Genomic DNA, 16,445 nt, shown 5'->3' on the forward strand with positions numbered 1-16,445 from the left:
CTTGTAATCTAAAAAATAAAAAAATTAAAAGAGTTATAATAGATATAAATAAATAAAATATTTTAAGTTTTCCTTCTCGGTGGAATGCAATGTAATCCAGATAATAAAATTTTTTTAAATCTTTATTTACAGAACAAGGTAATTCTATTTTCCTCGTATTTTGTCGGTGTAAAATATTATAAGATCTAATATGATTTTGTTATGTTTTTATTAAAAATAAAAAAAAATTGGTTGTCTGTAAAGTCGGCTTACTGACGATAGTTGAACGTGACAACGTCGTAAGAAAATACTGATGGAATGGTTGCATTTTTCAAAAGAAAATTTTAATTTTATTCGTTTGATAGATATTATTGTTGCTATAAACAATTCACACCACATTCACTTTTCACTGCACTTCATCCTTGCCGAAAACATGTAAATGTATTATTGTATAGAAGCTGTCCACGCGGACGCATCGCTCACTCAAGTAGTAGAGAGATAGATGTCGAACGCGGAGGCCGACTGTGCCTCTTTGTCGCTCGTTCCGCGCTCTCGCTTGCACTTCAAGCCTTGAATGGAACGCCTCAGAGTGAGGTAACGCCGCATACGTCATGTTTTTTCGTGCGTGCAGCCGGCTCCATCGAATTATAAGACGTTGTCACGTCAATAAAAATCGTTTATTTCGTTTCTTACATTGTAAATGATACATGTTGTGAAGACCTTCTAGTAAGCATCAAAATACATGTGTCAGGAGGCCTTACTCTTCCATAGCAAAAACAAGATAAAATAAAAATAAAACGATTGAGTAGTGTGTCTTGGTGTGTATGGTGTGTTTATGTTTGTGTGCGTGCGCGCGTGTGTGTGTGTTTGTGTGTAAGTTTGTGTGTACATGTTATTAAGTGCGTCTATATCCATTACATATTAAATAGAAATAAACTGAAGAAGCGCCTCAGTTTCTTCATAGGTTAGTGTCTTCAGCCAGGCTGTCAATGTTTTGTTACATTCAAAAAACGTTTTTGGTATATAGCAAATTCTTTGCTTATTTTATTGTAAAGAGTGGTGGCTTGCGTGATGTATTGTCGACGAGCAAAAGCAGTCCTTGTTCTATGACTGAGTAAAACATTGCATATTCTTCTATTCCCACTTAGTCGACTAGTATCAAACTTTGTTGTTTTATGCATTTTCAAAATAGAGTTTAAGATACATAATTTTCTGACAGTTAATAAGTTATATTACTATTATTATTAGAATTATAAGTAGAGCTATCTATGTCAGAGCTCATCCGGGAAAGTATCCGTACCCGCCATGCTTATTTCTGCCGCCAAGCCGCATTGTGGGTTCCGGTCTTAAGGCCGCTGTTGCCGGTGTAATTACACGCACATGAGGTTTAACACCTACGCCTCAGGTCATAGAACGGCAATTTGTAGTACGTGTTACTGGCATGCTCTGAAGATTTGCCGCTCAGCAGCAGCGTTACGGTACGATGATTTAGGATTAGGAGAGCTTTTGTGGCAGAGCTCGTCCGGGGAAGTACCACCATGCTTATTTCTGCCGCTAAGCCGCATTGTAGCATTGCTGTGTTCCGTTGAGAAGGGCGACGGTGTCGGTGTTATTACAGGCACATAATAAAGATAATCGTCCTAAGTTCTTTAGAAAAATTAAAATGGATAATAAAAACAAATTTATAAAATTTAAAACAATCGCTACAATCGCTGGAAAATTTTATCCAAGATTAATAATATATTTCAACTTGTATTCCTTACAGATAATGGTAAGTATAGAATACTTTTTAACCCGCGATGTCTGTAGACGTAATAGAGTTAAAAAACACTTCAAATGATTGTACTTAAATCTCAATGACCACAACTAAAGTAAATAAAAAAATAAACAAATTATTACTTTTCACACCTTTAAGCACATTTTATATAATTTTTTCCCTTTATGTACACTAAAGACACTTACATTAATACATACAATAGAGTTGTCGCCACACCTTCCCACGGGTGTCGTACGAAGCGACTAAGGAAAAATAACAGATGCTGATTATGGACAAACCCTCCCGTTCGAAGAAGCCTTTAGTCCAGCAGTGGACTGTGATAGGCTATTGATAGATATTTAAAATCCAGTATTGAAAACTTAAAAATAATTATTTATTTATTCCAGATAACGGTGAGTTATAAAATTAAATAATTGGAAAATCCGAAAGTGCACGCCTCATAATCTCATTCATTACAATAAAATTGAGATTATATGTAAATAATAATTAAACTACTTTCATCTAATTATACCGTGAAAAGTAATAGGTTTATATTCCTCAAGATACTGAAGCCTATATAAAAAAAACAACTCGATAAGTGAAGTATTTTGCTCGTTATCGTGACCACAAGATACGGGATTCACACATACAGACAGAATATTTTAAACAATTTTTTAATCAGTTTAAATAATAAAAAAAGATTTAAAAATAACATGAGTGTTAAAATTAGTGTCTTTTCTCATAATTTGTCTATTTATGTTCACTTATAAAAGCAATAAAGAATAAAAAAGTGACATTTTAAGTTGGAGATTCTCTCGGTGTGCGTAAACTGACAATACCCACCTCAACTCTTCGCGTATGAGGCCTGCAATAACAAATTAGTAATATAAACATGTTTTTAACTGTATCTTGCGGCCAATATAAATAATTTAAATGGAAAAATGAGTCTGTTTGTTTTTTATCTGTGTTCGGTTCTTGGCACAAAGATAGCTCGCATCCCGTTAACGGGCATGTAGGATACTTCAATTTTATAAATTTAAAATGCATATAAAAATTTTCGGAACCGATGTAGAATACTTTTCCGGCACAGTTAGTATAATAATAAACACAAAATTGCTTTTGATTAAGACTTAATAATAAATGCGACTCTAGACTTTGATGACCTCACTGGCTTAGCGGTGAGTGATGTATTTTATGGAAAGTCCCACAGGCCCACAGGGTTCGATGCTCTGGCTGGGGATATCATACGTCTTAGCAGGTTAGCTCATTACCATCTCAAACTGCATCATCACTTTCTGCCAGTTGACATTGCAGTCAAGAACAATCTTGCAGTTTAATAAAAAAAAGACTGAATAACATAAGCATATTTATGGTATGTTAAAATATGTATTAGTATATTTATTTTTTATATTTATCAATAGTATTTTTTTTATTTGTGTAGTCTGGTTTATGTATTAGTATGTAGATATTCGTATGTATGTACTAAATAGTGTACCCCACCTATCTGTTTTCTTTTTAGTTTTCCTAATCCTAAGGTTGCCTGGCAGAGATCGATACTTAGCGATAAGGCCGCCTTTTGTTACCTACCTACCTTTTTGAAGTGTTTCTTATTTTTTTTTGTTTTTCTGAATAATGTGGTGTACAAAAAAAAAGAGTATAAATAAATAAAAATTAAATAAGCAATGTCGTTTTTCAGTAATAAAAACCAGTCGGCTGACTGCTGCGGTGGACGTGGGGGCTGGTTTTGAACAGACACTGAACTTCTCCTGCTCAGAGTGTACGCTCAATGACGTGCGATGCCGCGGGGAGAGCGCCCTCCCGTGGGGGGGACTGGCCATAATCCCGCAGACCAAAATGCTCAACTTCAACTTTCCCAGGTCACTTACAATTATCCATTTCTACATCCTTAACTAGCTTTATGTCTCCTCAAAATTGCCCCAAAAACCCCACAGACCCCACTCGAACACACACAACTGTGTCTCGAACACACCCCTATAAACCCACGGCAGTAACTTTTAACCTTTCCCAATCTCGCCTGTTTATCCATTTAAATTGATTGGCTCTACATAAATCACTTTAAATTACTAATAATTTAAAATGACAATGTGGGATGGTGATAACAAAAAAAAAACAGCTGGCTAAGTTTGTTGTGGGCTTCTTCTTAGACCAGGACGCGTTTGGAACCCTCGTAGCTTTAGTTTTAAGTTTACGAATGTGGTTATCGCCATCATCTCACTACCGTGTAATTTTTATGTACGCATCAAAAGTGCCACCTATGAGCCTACTTGAATAAAGATATTTTTGACTTTGACTTTCACAAAATCTACCCCATTCAAAGCCAATTTTATATTTCACTCCTGACTGAACTCCCCGCCGCTTTAGTGTTCAAAAATAATGAAATAAACACAATATGAGAGTATTAAAGTTACGCGACGTGACGTGACGTGACGAAATGGATGGGAAGGCCATTTCCGAATAGGCGCTGTACTTCTCTTGCTTGGACTACACGCTTTCTGATACTGTTGTGTAGACAGGAACTCCCGTAGAGAAGACTGGCCATATAACCGCAGACCAAGATGCTGAACTTCAACCTTTCCAGGTCACTTAAAGTTAACAACATTCCACACCTTAAACCTTTGATGCCCACGTCATAATTAGTCCTAAAACCCAAAACGAAAACCCCCCTTTATCTAGCATCGTAATGCCCATCCCAGCATCCCCTAACCTTTCTTCTCAGTCGTAAATTTGGTTTTTATGCCAAAACCAAAAAGACTTCACTTTTCTTAGTAACTTAAAATTACTTTTGTTTCAACTTTAATTTTATCTTTACTTTCTGTTTAATTTAATTCCAAGTTGTGTACACATACTTTGGGTTGTAGCTTAGAACAAAAGTTGTTATTACTTATATTTAGATCTACTTTTAGTTATTACCTGTTTTGTGTACCTAATAACAATAAACAATAAACTCATTTGGACACACCCTAAAGGAGCCATTAATGTTCGTCTCGAAATTGTTTCAAAACCCCTCAATCTTTTCTCGGGTACACCCAACTGTAAACCAACCTACCCATTAGTTGGCCCCGCGGTCAAACGGGGGATAAGAGATAGAATCTTTCGCCCGTCGAAAAGATAAAGATTTTTGAGGGGGAGTACAGGGGAGATGAAAAGAAACCCTCGTATCCTCTCCCCCCATCACTCAAACTCCACTTTTAACCTCTTAAATTTAACACTAGCTCTTTTTCTCCTGTCTTCCCCACAATTATTAGTACCCATCTCAGAAATCGTCATCCTTCCGACGGGCGAAAGATTCTAGCTCTTATCCCCCTTTCTCGGGGTTTTCTGCTAATTCCCCCTAAACAGTCATAGTTGGAATTTAAGTTCGGGGGGGCGGTGTGGGGGGAATCTTCAAATATACCCGATCTAAGGAAATATCGGGTTATGTGGAAATTTTACCCACAAAAACTCCCTAGGTGGCCAGCCTTTGGACATATTTGTGAGGCTCCGGAAGCAGCGCATGTAGAACTCTTCCCCAGAGGAAATATCGAGGAAATATAGGATAATATCATTTTACAATATCCCGCAGATTCGAGGATCAGTTCTCTTGCGTATACGTGGGAGTGTTCGAGAGGAACAAACGGACATACAGCAAGATATTGGCTGTCATCGAAAGTGAGTTTAAGGAAGACTTTAATATAACTTGATTTAATTTTGTGTCGATACTCTAGCTGCATCTCACATCCAGGTCACCTCGTCAATGGTGGGTGCGGCTGCTACCAGTGCCGAGCAGGCCAAGAGGCGTAAATATGGAAACCTGGATAGCAGCTTCATTTTTGTGCCTTTTGGAGTAGAGACTTTGGAACCGTGGGGTCCGGAAGCACGAGCTCTTTTTAAAGAATTATCGAAAAGGGTTATAGAGTCTACCGGTGATCCTAGAGCGGGCAGTTACCTTGGCCAACCAATTAGTTTGGCCATCTAATGGGGGACGTTTTAGATTTTATTTAGTTTTAAATAGTTTATTTTAGGTTATATTTATAAAACAAATATTTTAAAGAATAAATAAATAAAACTTTAATAAAATGTTGAAAGATTTATTTTCTTTTTTCAGATAATTGTAAGTTATACCAATTTATTTAATTTACATGGTTTCTGTATGCTCTTATTTCTGTTAACGAATTTGTACCCGGCTTGGTTTGTTTTGAACTTCTACTCCAGTAATACTGACATGCGCTCCACGAGATCTCGTACCCCTTCTATGAGATAAGATGAGAAAGTATTCATTCAACTGGACTGGAACTCTCGTAGATTTAATTTACAAATTTAGTTAAAATCATTTTCTCACTGTTTTTTTCTGTTATTATTATAATTATTTAAATCCATACAAATAAAGAAAACAAAGTAAATATATATATATATATCTCACTATAAACGTACCAACTATAAATTATCGGTTTTTTTTTGGACTGACTAAGGCTCGCTTAAACGAATATTTACAAAGATCATAACGTCTTTTTTTATTTATTTGACATTTTATAATTTTATTAGTGTTTTTAACTACACTTGAGGAAATATCAATTTTTATAAATTTTAAAATGCATACAAAAATTTTCAGAATCGACACAAAAGATAAATTTTCGGAAACAAGAGATAACACATTGCTTTTTAATTTTATAATTTTTATAGTGTTCTTACCTACATTTTGACAAAACATAAATTTTATAAATTTAAAATGCATATAAAAATTTTACGGAACCGACCGACATTTGAACCAGTTTTAATAAGTGTAGGTAAATACAGAATTTGAATTATAAAATATTTGACATTAAATACTTTTTAAATTATTTTCAGCACCCGGTAATTTATTACATTTTTTTTTTTTACGACATCGCTACCTGATGAGTTTCTTAATGACAAGGTTGCTTGGAAGCATCCGGCTCCGCTTTCATTTCTCACAAGATAGAAAAACGAATGTTAAAATGTAAAATGTAAATTGTTGATGTTGGAAAAGAGCAACTGCTGAGTTTTCTGCCGGCTTCTTTTCGGTAGAATCTGCCTTCCGAACCGGTGGTAGAGTCACTACAAACATACAGACTGGACGTTTCAAAAGTGCTTATATTAGGCCTCCTTGAAATAAATGAATTTTGAATTTTTTGAATTTTGAATCTTTTTACGCAGCGGTTAACATAAACCAGGTGGAGGTACTGCCTCCGCCCAAGGAAGCCCAGGCGTTCCAGCACGAAGTCTCCTTCAGCTGCGACGCCTGCGCAGTCGAACAGGTACCAAAAAATTAAAAAAAAACTTCAATGTACATAATACGACCTGTTACAGTTTTATTGTAAGTATAGATAGGCTAAAAGCCGAGTCATTTGCGGCTGTTTGTCCTACACTCACATTTCAAAAAAACAATTTAAACTAGCTTATACTGTATGAAGACAAAATGTAAATCTACTTACAGGTAAACACCGCAAGCAATAAATAGTGTTAAACTAGCTTACAAATACACAAACAAGATGGAAGTGTATCCAGTGTCTTCTTCTTAGGGTGCCGTCTCCTTACGAAGGTTGGCAATCATTAGGGCTATCTCTACCTTGGCCACCGCTGCTCTAAATAATGATTTGGTGCTCTTTCCAAACCATTGTTGTAGATTTTTGAGCCATGATATTCTTCTTCGGCCAGGCCTTCTTCTGCCTGCCACTTTACCTTGTACGATAAGCTGAAGAAGTTCATACTTTTTGGTGTTCCGCATCACATGACCAAAATATTCTAACTTTCTTTTTTTAATTGTTAAGAGTACCTCTGGAACCTTATCCATTCTCTGCAATACAGTGCTATTCCGTACACGATCTGTCCAAGATATTTTTAACATACGTCTGTACACCCACATCTCGAACGCTTCGAGTTTCCTGGACATGGTCTCTGTTAGAGTCCAAGCTTCTACGCCATATAGGAGTACAGAGAACACATAACACCGCGCCATGTGTTCAAAGAGCAATGCTTAGGTTTCGGTCACAGAGAACTCTTTTTAGTCTAGAAATCGTAGGAAATTGTATCCAGTGTAGGAAGGTATAAAATAGGTTTATAAAAAGTAACACTTCTTTACATAAACAATATTTCGTAGTCCGTATGACAAAACAACCGCGGACGATCTGAACTAAAAAAATCTCACTCAAATTTTAATGTTGACTGTTGAAGTTATACTTCTTTTGGCGCGTTAGGTAAAATTTATAAGAGTAAATTTTTACGATGCGCGCGCACACCGTCACGAAAAACCGACACCCTGAAGTTAGCTATAGTTAACATTTTAGTTTTTCAAAAAAAGTTTTGAAAAACTAAAATGTGTACCTACACTTTGTCAAAGTCTGCGGGCTCATTCCAAAATCTCAAATTTGAATGTGAGTTAAACTTAGTTGTACGATAATGGGATAACTTGATAATGCGACATTATAAACTTTCAATGTATTAAATACAACAAACGTTAGAATAAGGCGAAAAATCCAATGTTATCTTGTTACTCCAAAGAAGTACTTTAACTACGTTTTTTTTTAACCTTCACCATATGCCATGTCACTATATTATAACAGCAAAGTGCAGAGATTTAATAGTAAATAAATTAACAGGTATTTGTCAACGGGATACAACTGGAAGCAACGCTTCGTAGGAACACCGTTGGCTCTGTAGCCTTTTATATTGTAAGTCTATATCTTACATCCCTATCCCAACTAATATTATAGATGTGAATGTAAGTTTGTTTGTTACGCTTTCACGCTAAAACTACTTAACCGATCCTCATGAAACTTTGTACACATATTCTTGGAAGTGTTAGAAGTAATATAAGATACTTTTTATCTCGACATTAAGCTCGGTTCCTTCGGGAGAGGGGACGAAAGTGTTTGACGATTTTACACCATAACTCCGACAAATCATAACCGATTTAAATAATTATTTCTGTACTATAGAGGTTATAGTATGTGTTTAATTATGCCCAAACTTTGTGTAGATCCGATGAATGTGGTTGGAGATAGAGGACAGAACTCATCAGCGGACAGCAGCAAACCCCTCATTTATGGCTTAGCGATACTGAATACTTTAAAAATAAAATCAAACGCAGACGAAGTCGCAGGCAATAGCTAGTATAAAATAAAACAGAGATAGCCTAGAGGATTTCGGCTTTACTCTCGTGGGGCGAAGTTAGATTTCCAGCACGCAATTCGAACTTTTCTACGTTATTATCATCGTCATCGACTCATAAACGGCCCACTACAGGGCACGGGTCTCTCCCACAATGAGAAGGGTTTAGGCCGTAGTCCACCACGCTGGCCATGTGCGGATTGGTGGACTCCACACACCTTTAAAAACATAATAGAGAACTCTCAAGCATGCCGGTTTCCTCACGATGTTTCCCTTCACCAAATATCATAATCAATTAGGATTATTTGTTTCCAATTTTCCGGATCGATTGTGACTAAACGTGAATAAAAATTCACAGTTTAAAAAAAAAAAATTGAAATTGCAAAGTTCTTTGAAAATCTCTAAAAAGGTTTGTTTATTTATTACTTTATAAATAAATTATCGGACGATTGGGACATTCTATAATATTCAATGACAAGGTTATATTTACATGTGCTGATCTAACCTTCAATTTTCTACTCTCAATTATTCTATTAACCAAATGAAAATATTTATAAAATGTGATGATAATGAATTTTAATTAGAATCTTATATCTTTAAAAGAGCAATTCTTGTATACTTATATGTAATTGGAATATCGCAATCGGCTCCAACGATTTTCATGAAATTTAGTACACAGGGGGTTTCGGGGGCGATAATTGATCTAGCTTGGATTCTTTTTTAGAAAATGTCATTTTATTCGTGTTTTCCTGTAATAAGCGATTTGATGCGTGCAAGTTGCACGGGTCAGCTAGTATTTGATAAAGTGAAGTAGTGAATATTAAATGTAACAGCGGAGTCCCAGGAACATTTTACTCTTTCAATAAAGAGTTTTACAATCGCGCGTAAAGGTTACATGCTCACACTTTTTTTTTTTTGACTAATTCATTTCTTTATAGGCCACCCCTTCCAGCATCAACGTCCGCTTTACGGAGTACTCTTCAACCTACGAAGGCGTGTATCAGGCGAAATTCGTCTCCGAGGGGGAGTACGTCACCAAAAATATCTTCGAGATTCGGTAAGACGCACGTCCTCCATCAGTCGTGATCCTCATGTCTGGAGGTCGTGACACATACATGACATTCTTTGAGTGAAGTAATTTGAACAAATATCGTTATTAACGTGTATTATTTGTATTTTTCATTATATATATATATATATATATATATATATAATAAATAAATAGCTAATACAAATACAAAGACATAGGTTATGTGGTATACCCAAACTAAAAACCACTACGGCACGCCACGTTGGCTTTACTAGACGACCGGGGAACCCGTTTTATACTTCCCGGACTTTTACCAACCAAATTTTTTTTTGTATAAATCATAAATGCGAGGGATTTCTGCATTTTATTGCATCTTCTTTATGCATACCCTGGCCAAAAAATATATAATGTATATTTACAGTGCATATAGGTTTTAACGTAAAGGTCGGAGTAAAGCAGGAAGATCGCATAAAATCGAAAAATACTACTATAAAAGTTTTTTGATATTTAAATTTTTAGGTTAGGCAGTGCATTTGTGCCTATATGAATTGCACGCCACTATATATATATATATATATATATATATTATATTCGCCGTCCCTACTCTTCTCACGGGTCTCGTACGAGGCGACTAAGGGAAAATAACGGAGGGCAGGTAGTAGCGTCCTCTGTGCTACTACTACTAACCACACGAAAATGCAAAAGAGATTTTGCCATCCTTTCATAAACCTATTCTTTAATGGCGCTGGTACTTTGATTATTCAAATAATTAATTTTGTGTTTCTAGTACTGCAGACAAACCAGAAAACTTAACTACTACTGCACCACCAGGTAAGTAACATAATATGTAGTAGGTATATATATAGATAGACACTAGAAAGCATTGATGTTCATCACACAAACATGATTCATCGAACCCACAGCTGGAAGTATTTTTTTTTTTATAAATAAATAAATATACTGCGCCAATACACACGTCGCCATGTAGCCCCAAATTAAGCGTAGCTTGTGTTATGGGTACTCAGATGACTGATGAATATTTTTCTGAATAACATACATAAATACTTAGAATATACATATAAACACCCAGACACTGAAAAACATTCATGCTCATCACTCAAACATTTTCCAGTAGTGGGAATCGAACCCACGGCCTTGGGCTCAGAAAGCAGGGTCGCTGGAAACTGCGCCAATCGGCCGTCATTATAATATCATGGTATATATAATGTATGTATGTATAATAGAAAGTTGTGTTAGTTACACCATTTATAACTCAAGAAAGGCTGAACGAATGCTTATGGTATTTGATTTTTTGGAACTTAGACTTAACCTAACTTAACTCTTATACTGGATTAGGATAATAAGTATTAAAATATAACATTCATAAAAAAAATGATTCAGATCCACTGTACGAAGTTCGCAGGACACCTAGTTATTCATAAAGATATTCATCAGTCATCTTAGTACCCATAACACAAGCTACACTTATATTGGGGCTAGACGGCGATGTGTATATTATCGTAGTATATTTAGGTGTATTATATTTCATAAAACCTTATTTCGACAGTTACGCAAGCTCCAGATACAACAACTGAAGAAATCACAGTAGAAGTTACTACGGCCATGAGCAAATAATAAAAATTTAAACATTCCAAAAACATGGTTTTTCTTTTCAATTCTTAATACCAAAACGTCGCTACCATTACCAGTTTATACCACGTAAGTCAAATCTTTACATCTTGACATATTGTCAAACAAGGTCCCCGCCGCGTCTGCCTGTCTTTTTGGGCGCCGAAAACTGCAAAACCACCAAACGGGTTTCCATACGGTTTTCATTTATGAACAGAGTGACTCATGTGGAAGGTTTTAGTGAATATTTTGTTATCACCATCTTCATCATCATATCAACCTATTATTGACCCACTACAGGGCAAAAGTCTTCCACAATGAGAAGGGGTTAAGGCCGTAGTCCACCACGCTGGCCCAGTGCAGATTGGTGGACTTCATACACCTTTAAATGAATAAATAAATATACTACGACAATACACACATCGCCATCTAGCCCCAAAGAAAGCGTAGCTTGTGTTATGGGTACTGAGATAGCTGTTAAATATAATCCACATAAATACTAATAATATACAGATAAACACCCAGACACTGACAGACAATCATGTTCATCACACAAACATTTTCCAGTTGTGGGAATCAAACCCACGGCCTAGGACTCAGAAAGCAGGGTCGCTGCCCACTGCGCCAGTCGGGCGTCAAACCAGTCGCCTTTGATAGCTTTATGGAGAACTCTTAGGCATGCAGGTTTCCTCACGATTTTTCCTTCACCGTGATAAAACTTTGAAAACTTAAACACAAGCAAACTTTACTAACCTAACCAGTTATAATATTAAGTAATACTTTGTGTGTAATATTGTGACCAATTAATGTTGAAGCGGTCATAGCCCAGTGAGTAGGACTTGGATTTCACTTTCGGGGGAGGGAGTTCGAATCCCAGCACGCACCTCTAACTTCTATAAGTTAATGCATTTTAAGAAATTTCAATATCACTTGCTTAAACGGTGAAGGAAAACATCGTGAGGTAACCTACATACCTGAGAGTTCTCCATAATGTTCTCAAAGGTGTGTGAAGTCCACCAATCCACACTGGGCCAGCGTGGTGGACTACGGCCTTAACCCCTTCTCATTGTCGGAGGAGAACCGAGTCGGTAATGGGTTATATGTGTGTGAATATTAAATCATATTGTTATAGGCTGTTGATTCAGGCCGGGAATCGAATTCGGTCCCTTTGAATGCCGAAGTATTAACTACTAGGATATCACCGCTATCATTTAATAAGTAGAACTCGACCTGCGAATTTCGTTTCACGCGTAACGGTATGTCTGTTAGCGTGTTACTGATAATCTGCGTAACCTACATTCGAGATGTGAAGTGGGTGAGTACTGTCGTGTGGCATTTCGAGTGCTTGGGCACTGAAAGAAAGATTTTCTTTTAATTCCAAAATTCAAAAATTCTAAATTCAAAACTGTTTTATTCATGTAGACCTTATCACTGGCACTTACGAAGCGTTCATACATTTAACATGTTAACACTAATGTTAGTGATGGTGATAACTGCATTCGTTAACTTAAAACTAAAGCTACTAGGGTTCCAAACGCGCCCTGGTCTAAGAAGAGCCGACAACAAACTTAGTCAGTTTTTTTTTTGTTATCACCATCTCACAGTCTAGTTAATGTTGAGCTATGAAGTTAAAGCAATTCATACCCAAGCTTTCTTATCATACATGTAATCCTTAATATTATATAAGAAAATCCATCTACTACATAACTACTTTTTTTCTTTGGTGTACACTTTTATTGTACACCAAAGAGAAAAAGTAGTTACAGAGATGTAAATACATATAAAGAGAGTACAACTTGGTGGCCTTATCGCTACATAGCGATTTCTTCCAGGCAACCAATGGCGTAAAAGGAAAAAACATAGAAAAGAGGTAGGTGGTGCAATAAATAAGATTTAAAATTATACAAATAAATAAATAAATAAAATATATATATATAACTATAATAATATTGTTAGTGACGATGCAGTCTAAGATGGCAGCGGGCTAGTGTAGCAGTTATATTAACCACACCTCTGATCAGTTTCAGCGCGACATCGTACCGGAACGTTAAATCGCTTTGCTTCGCTTCGCTATATAAATATAACTATAATTAATAATTGTTAGTGATGATGCAGTCTAAGATGGCAGCGGGCTATCCTGTTAGGGCACTCCCTGATAGCCCGCTACACTTAGCAGTTATATTAACCACACCTCTGATCAGTTTCCACGCGACATCGTACCGGAACGTTAAATCGCTTTTCTTCGCTTCGCTCATCGCTTTCGTCATTGTCGTTAGGGTGGTAACGAGCCACGGCCGAAGCCTCCCACCAGATTAGACCACGGAAAATACGGAAAGTGTAAATTCCGAATTGCCACTGTCGGGAATCGAACCCGGGTCCTCCTACTCAAATTCACAGCGCTCACCGTTGCGTCAGGGAGGTCATCAAAATGCTGCTCGGTAAGTATTATAATATTCTGACGGCCGATTGGCGCAGTGGGCAGCGACCCTGCTTTCTGAGTCCAAGGCCGTGGGTTCGATTCCCACGACTGGGAAATGTTTGTGTGATGAACATGAATGTTTTTCAGTGTCTGGGTGTTTATCTGTATATTCTAAGTATTTATTATTCATAAAAATATTCATCAGTCATCTTAGTACCCATAACACAAGCTACGCTTACTTTGGGGCTAGATGGCGATTCTATTAGCGGTCGCCGTGTGTTTTATTTTATCTTGCATCAGAAGTGGGATCACTAACCTTCAAAACTCTGAAACCATAGCGAGCTGTCCTGCCCCTGCCGAAAAACCAAAGTGCTTAACTCTGCGCCAAGTAGGTCGACAAAATTTAAAAAAAAAAATGGTGTAATATATTTTTATATTTAAATTACCGCAGCGCCAAGTAGGTCGTCAAATTAAAAAAAAAATTGAGTAATGTACTTTTATATTAAAGAATACAAAAACAAATACTAATAGAAGGAAGTAAGGCATAGTAAATAAGCTGAGTAAACATATAATTAACATAAACTATGTTATTTCACTTACTATGTTGAACCTGCTTCTACTATGTCAACTTTCACGAATAAGTCCTCCTGGCGTAGGTATAACTTGGACCGCGCAATATCGAACATTACGTCGTTCCTAAAGATTTTAACAACGTGGTTAAAACATTTCTTAAATATAGTTCAACGTTGAGTCCCGTCGTGACCACGATCCACGAAACTGGGTCGAAATATATAATATTATCCTGTTGAAATATCGACAAATCCAAAAATATTATATAGTATGTACCCGTTGAACTATATTTGGGAAAAGATTACGTCGTTCCGTACACCGTCATCATTATTTTATATTTATCCGAGTGATGTCTGCTTGACATATAGGTATTTTGTGGAGATTTCCATATTCCACGGTCTTGTGTCATTTTGCAGTTGGACTTTTTTAATATTTTGATTTCTAGGTGAGACTTTTTGATGTGAAACATCTATAGGCCGAGGGTAAACCTGATTTTGCCGTGGCGACGCATCGCCACGCTGTATGATTGAATTTTTGTATTTCGTATGTAACAATAAAAATTTTGTGATAAAACAGTCATTATTAACCAACTTACATAAACGAGTGGTTATCCATTTGGTGGTATTTTTTTTTTATTTGTGAAACAAATTTGTAACGCTTTATCTTTCATTATGCAATATCTGCAATAACTTACAGAAAACTATTTCGATGTTTCACATCTGCCAGGCGTCCCGTGACGGCTCACACGTTGTTTTTGCTACTTTGGAGCTAGCACGTTTAAGTTAGTTTCATTTAAACGAAGTAGATTGAAACCAACATATTTTTTAGAATTGTAGATCATAGCCTCATCAGGTAAATAAAAAGCTTTTTTTTTTAATGTTATTAGACGAGCGCTTGAATGAAATCACACCTGTTGGTAAGTGATGATGCAGCCTAAGGTGGAGCGCGCTTGCCTATAAGATGTCTATTCACTCTTGATTTGAATGTAGGTACTCATATAGGTACTGGGGAAAATGGAAACTGGAAGGGCATTCCAGATCCTTGCGGTGCGAATCAGAAACAAAGATGCAAAGCGCTTTTCTATACATCGTCAAATGTATTGGAATGGAAATGTGGCGCCTCCATACTACGTTTTTATCATCTTGCAGGACCAGCACAGACAGGAGACACAAATGATATGCCCCTATTATATCCCCTACGGAATGAGAAAAGGAAAAGAGGAAGACCAAGGAAACGCTGGGCGGACGTTTTTACTCGAGTATGTGGACCTTTGTGGATGAGAAACGCTAAGGAAAGAAGGGGATGGAGAGAGCTGGGGGAGGCATACGCCAGAGAGGCGACTTCTACCACAACACAAATAAGAATTGGAGACTAGCTATTAAATAAATGTAATGAAATTAAATATGTAATTTGTTAAAATATGTATAAATTTAATTATGTTATGTAGTTTAATTATGTGAATGAATGTAATATGTTTTTCTATATTTATTGGTAGTAGAATAAATGGCTTTTTTATTTATTTTATTTATTATATCCCCTATCTATCAGGGGATATAATTAACATGTCTACGTGCTAAATCTCGGAAACATGGAGGGAAAACTTTACCTCCGTTTATTAATACACATATATTATTTGGATATTATTTCCACTTGTGCGCCAGTGCTCTGAGAGTTGATAAAGCTTTGGGAGAAGATAAATTTGTATCCTTTCCCCGGGGAGATAATTGTCGCCACCCAAGCTAGCCGTGCTGGTTGGGCTTTAAAAATTTGTTGGAAATAAAACCACGCGCAAACCTAGTTACAATAAAAGCAATGGTCGCCAAGCAAACTTTAAAACTGTACATTTCGTTATTTAGTCGAGTAAAAACCGCATCGCGGATGCACGCGTTTTATCTTCACAGACGCAAAAAAAGATAAAAGATAAACCGCGTTACACC

At 36.6% G+C, this 16,445-nt stretch overlaps 1 protein-coding gene across 1 annotated transcript in view; it reads left to right on the forward strand.

The window, feature by feature from the left end:
* Positions 1–11,542, forward strand: part of LOC120635818 — a 35,797-nt gene extending 24,255 nt beyond the window's left edge. Inside the window, exons 16-27 of the mRNA XM_039906982.1 lie at positions 133–138; positions 1,745–1,750; positions 2,143–2,148; positions 3,432–3,612; positions 5,319–5,404; positions 5,841–5,846; positions 6,581–6,586; positions 6,908–7,008; positions 8,350–8,421; positions 9,799–9,917; positions 10,678–10,721; positions 11,458–11,542. Of these exons, the coding sequence (XP_039762916.1) occupies positions 133–138; positions 1,745–1,750; positions 2,143–2,148; positions 3,432–3,612; positions 5,319–5,404; positions 5,841–5,846; positions 6,581–6,586; positions 6,908–7,008; positions 8,350–8,421; positions 9,799–9,917; positions 10,678–10,721; positions 11,458–11,525 (701 nt within the window). The 3' untranslated portion in view covers positions 11,526–11,542. The remainder of the gene's footprint in view (positions 1–132; positions 139–1,744; positions 1,751–2,142; positions 2,149–3,431; positions 3,613–5,318; positions 5,405–5,840; positions 5,847–6,580; positions 6,587–6,907; positions 7,009–8,349; positions 8,422–9,798; positions 9,918–10,677; positions 10,722–11,457) is intronic.
* Positions 11,543–16,445: the final 4,903 nt, after the last annotated feature.

This window comes from Pararge aegeria, chromosome 27, assembly GCF_905163445.1.
Source record: "Pararge aegeria chromosome 27, ilParAegt1.1, whole genome shotgun sequence".
NCBI lineage: Eukaryota > Metazoa > Arthropoda > Insecta > Lepidoptera > Nymphalidae > Pararge > Pararge aegeria.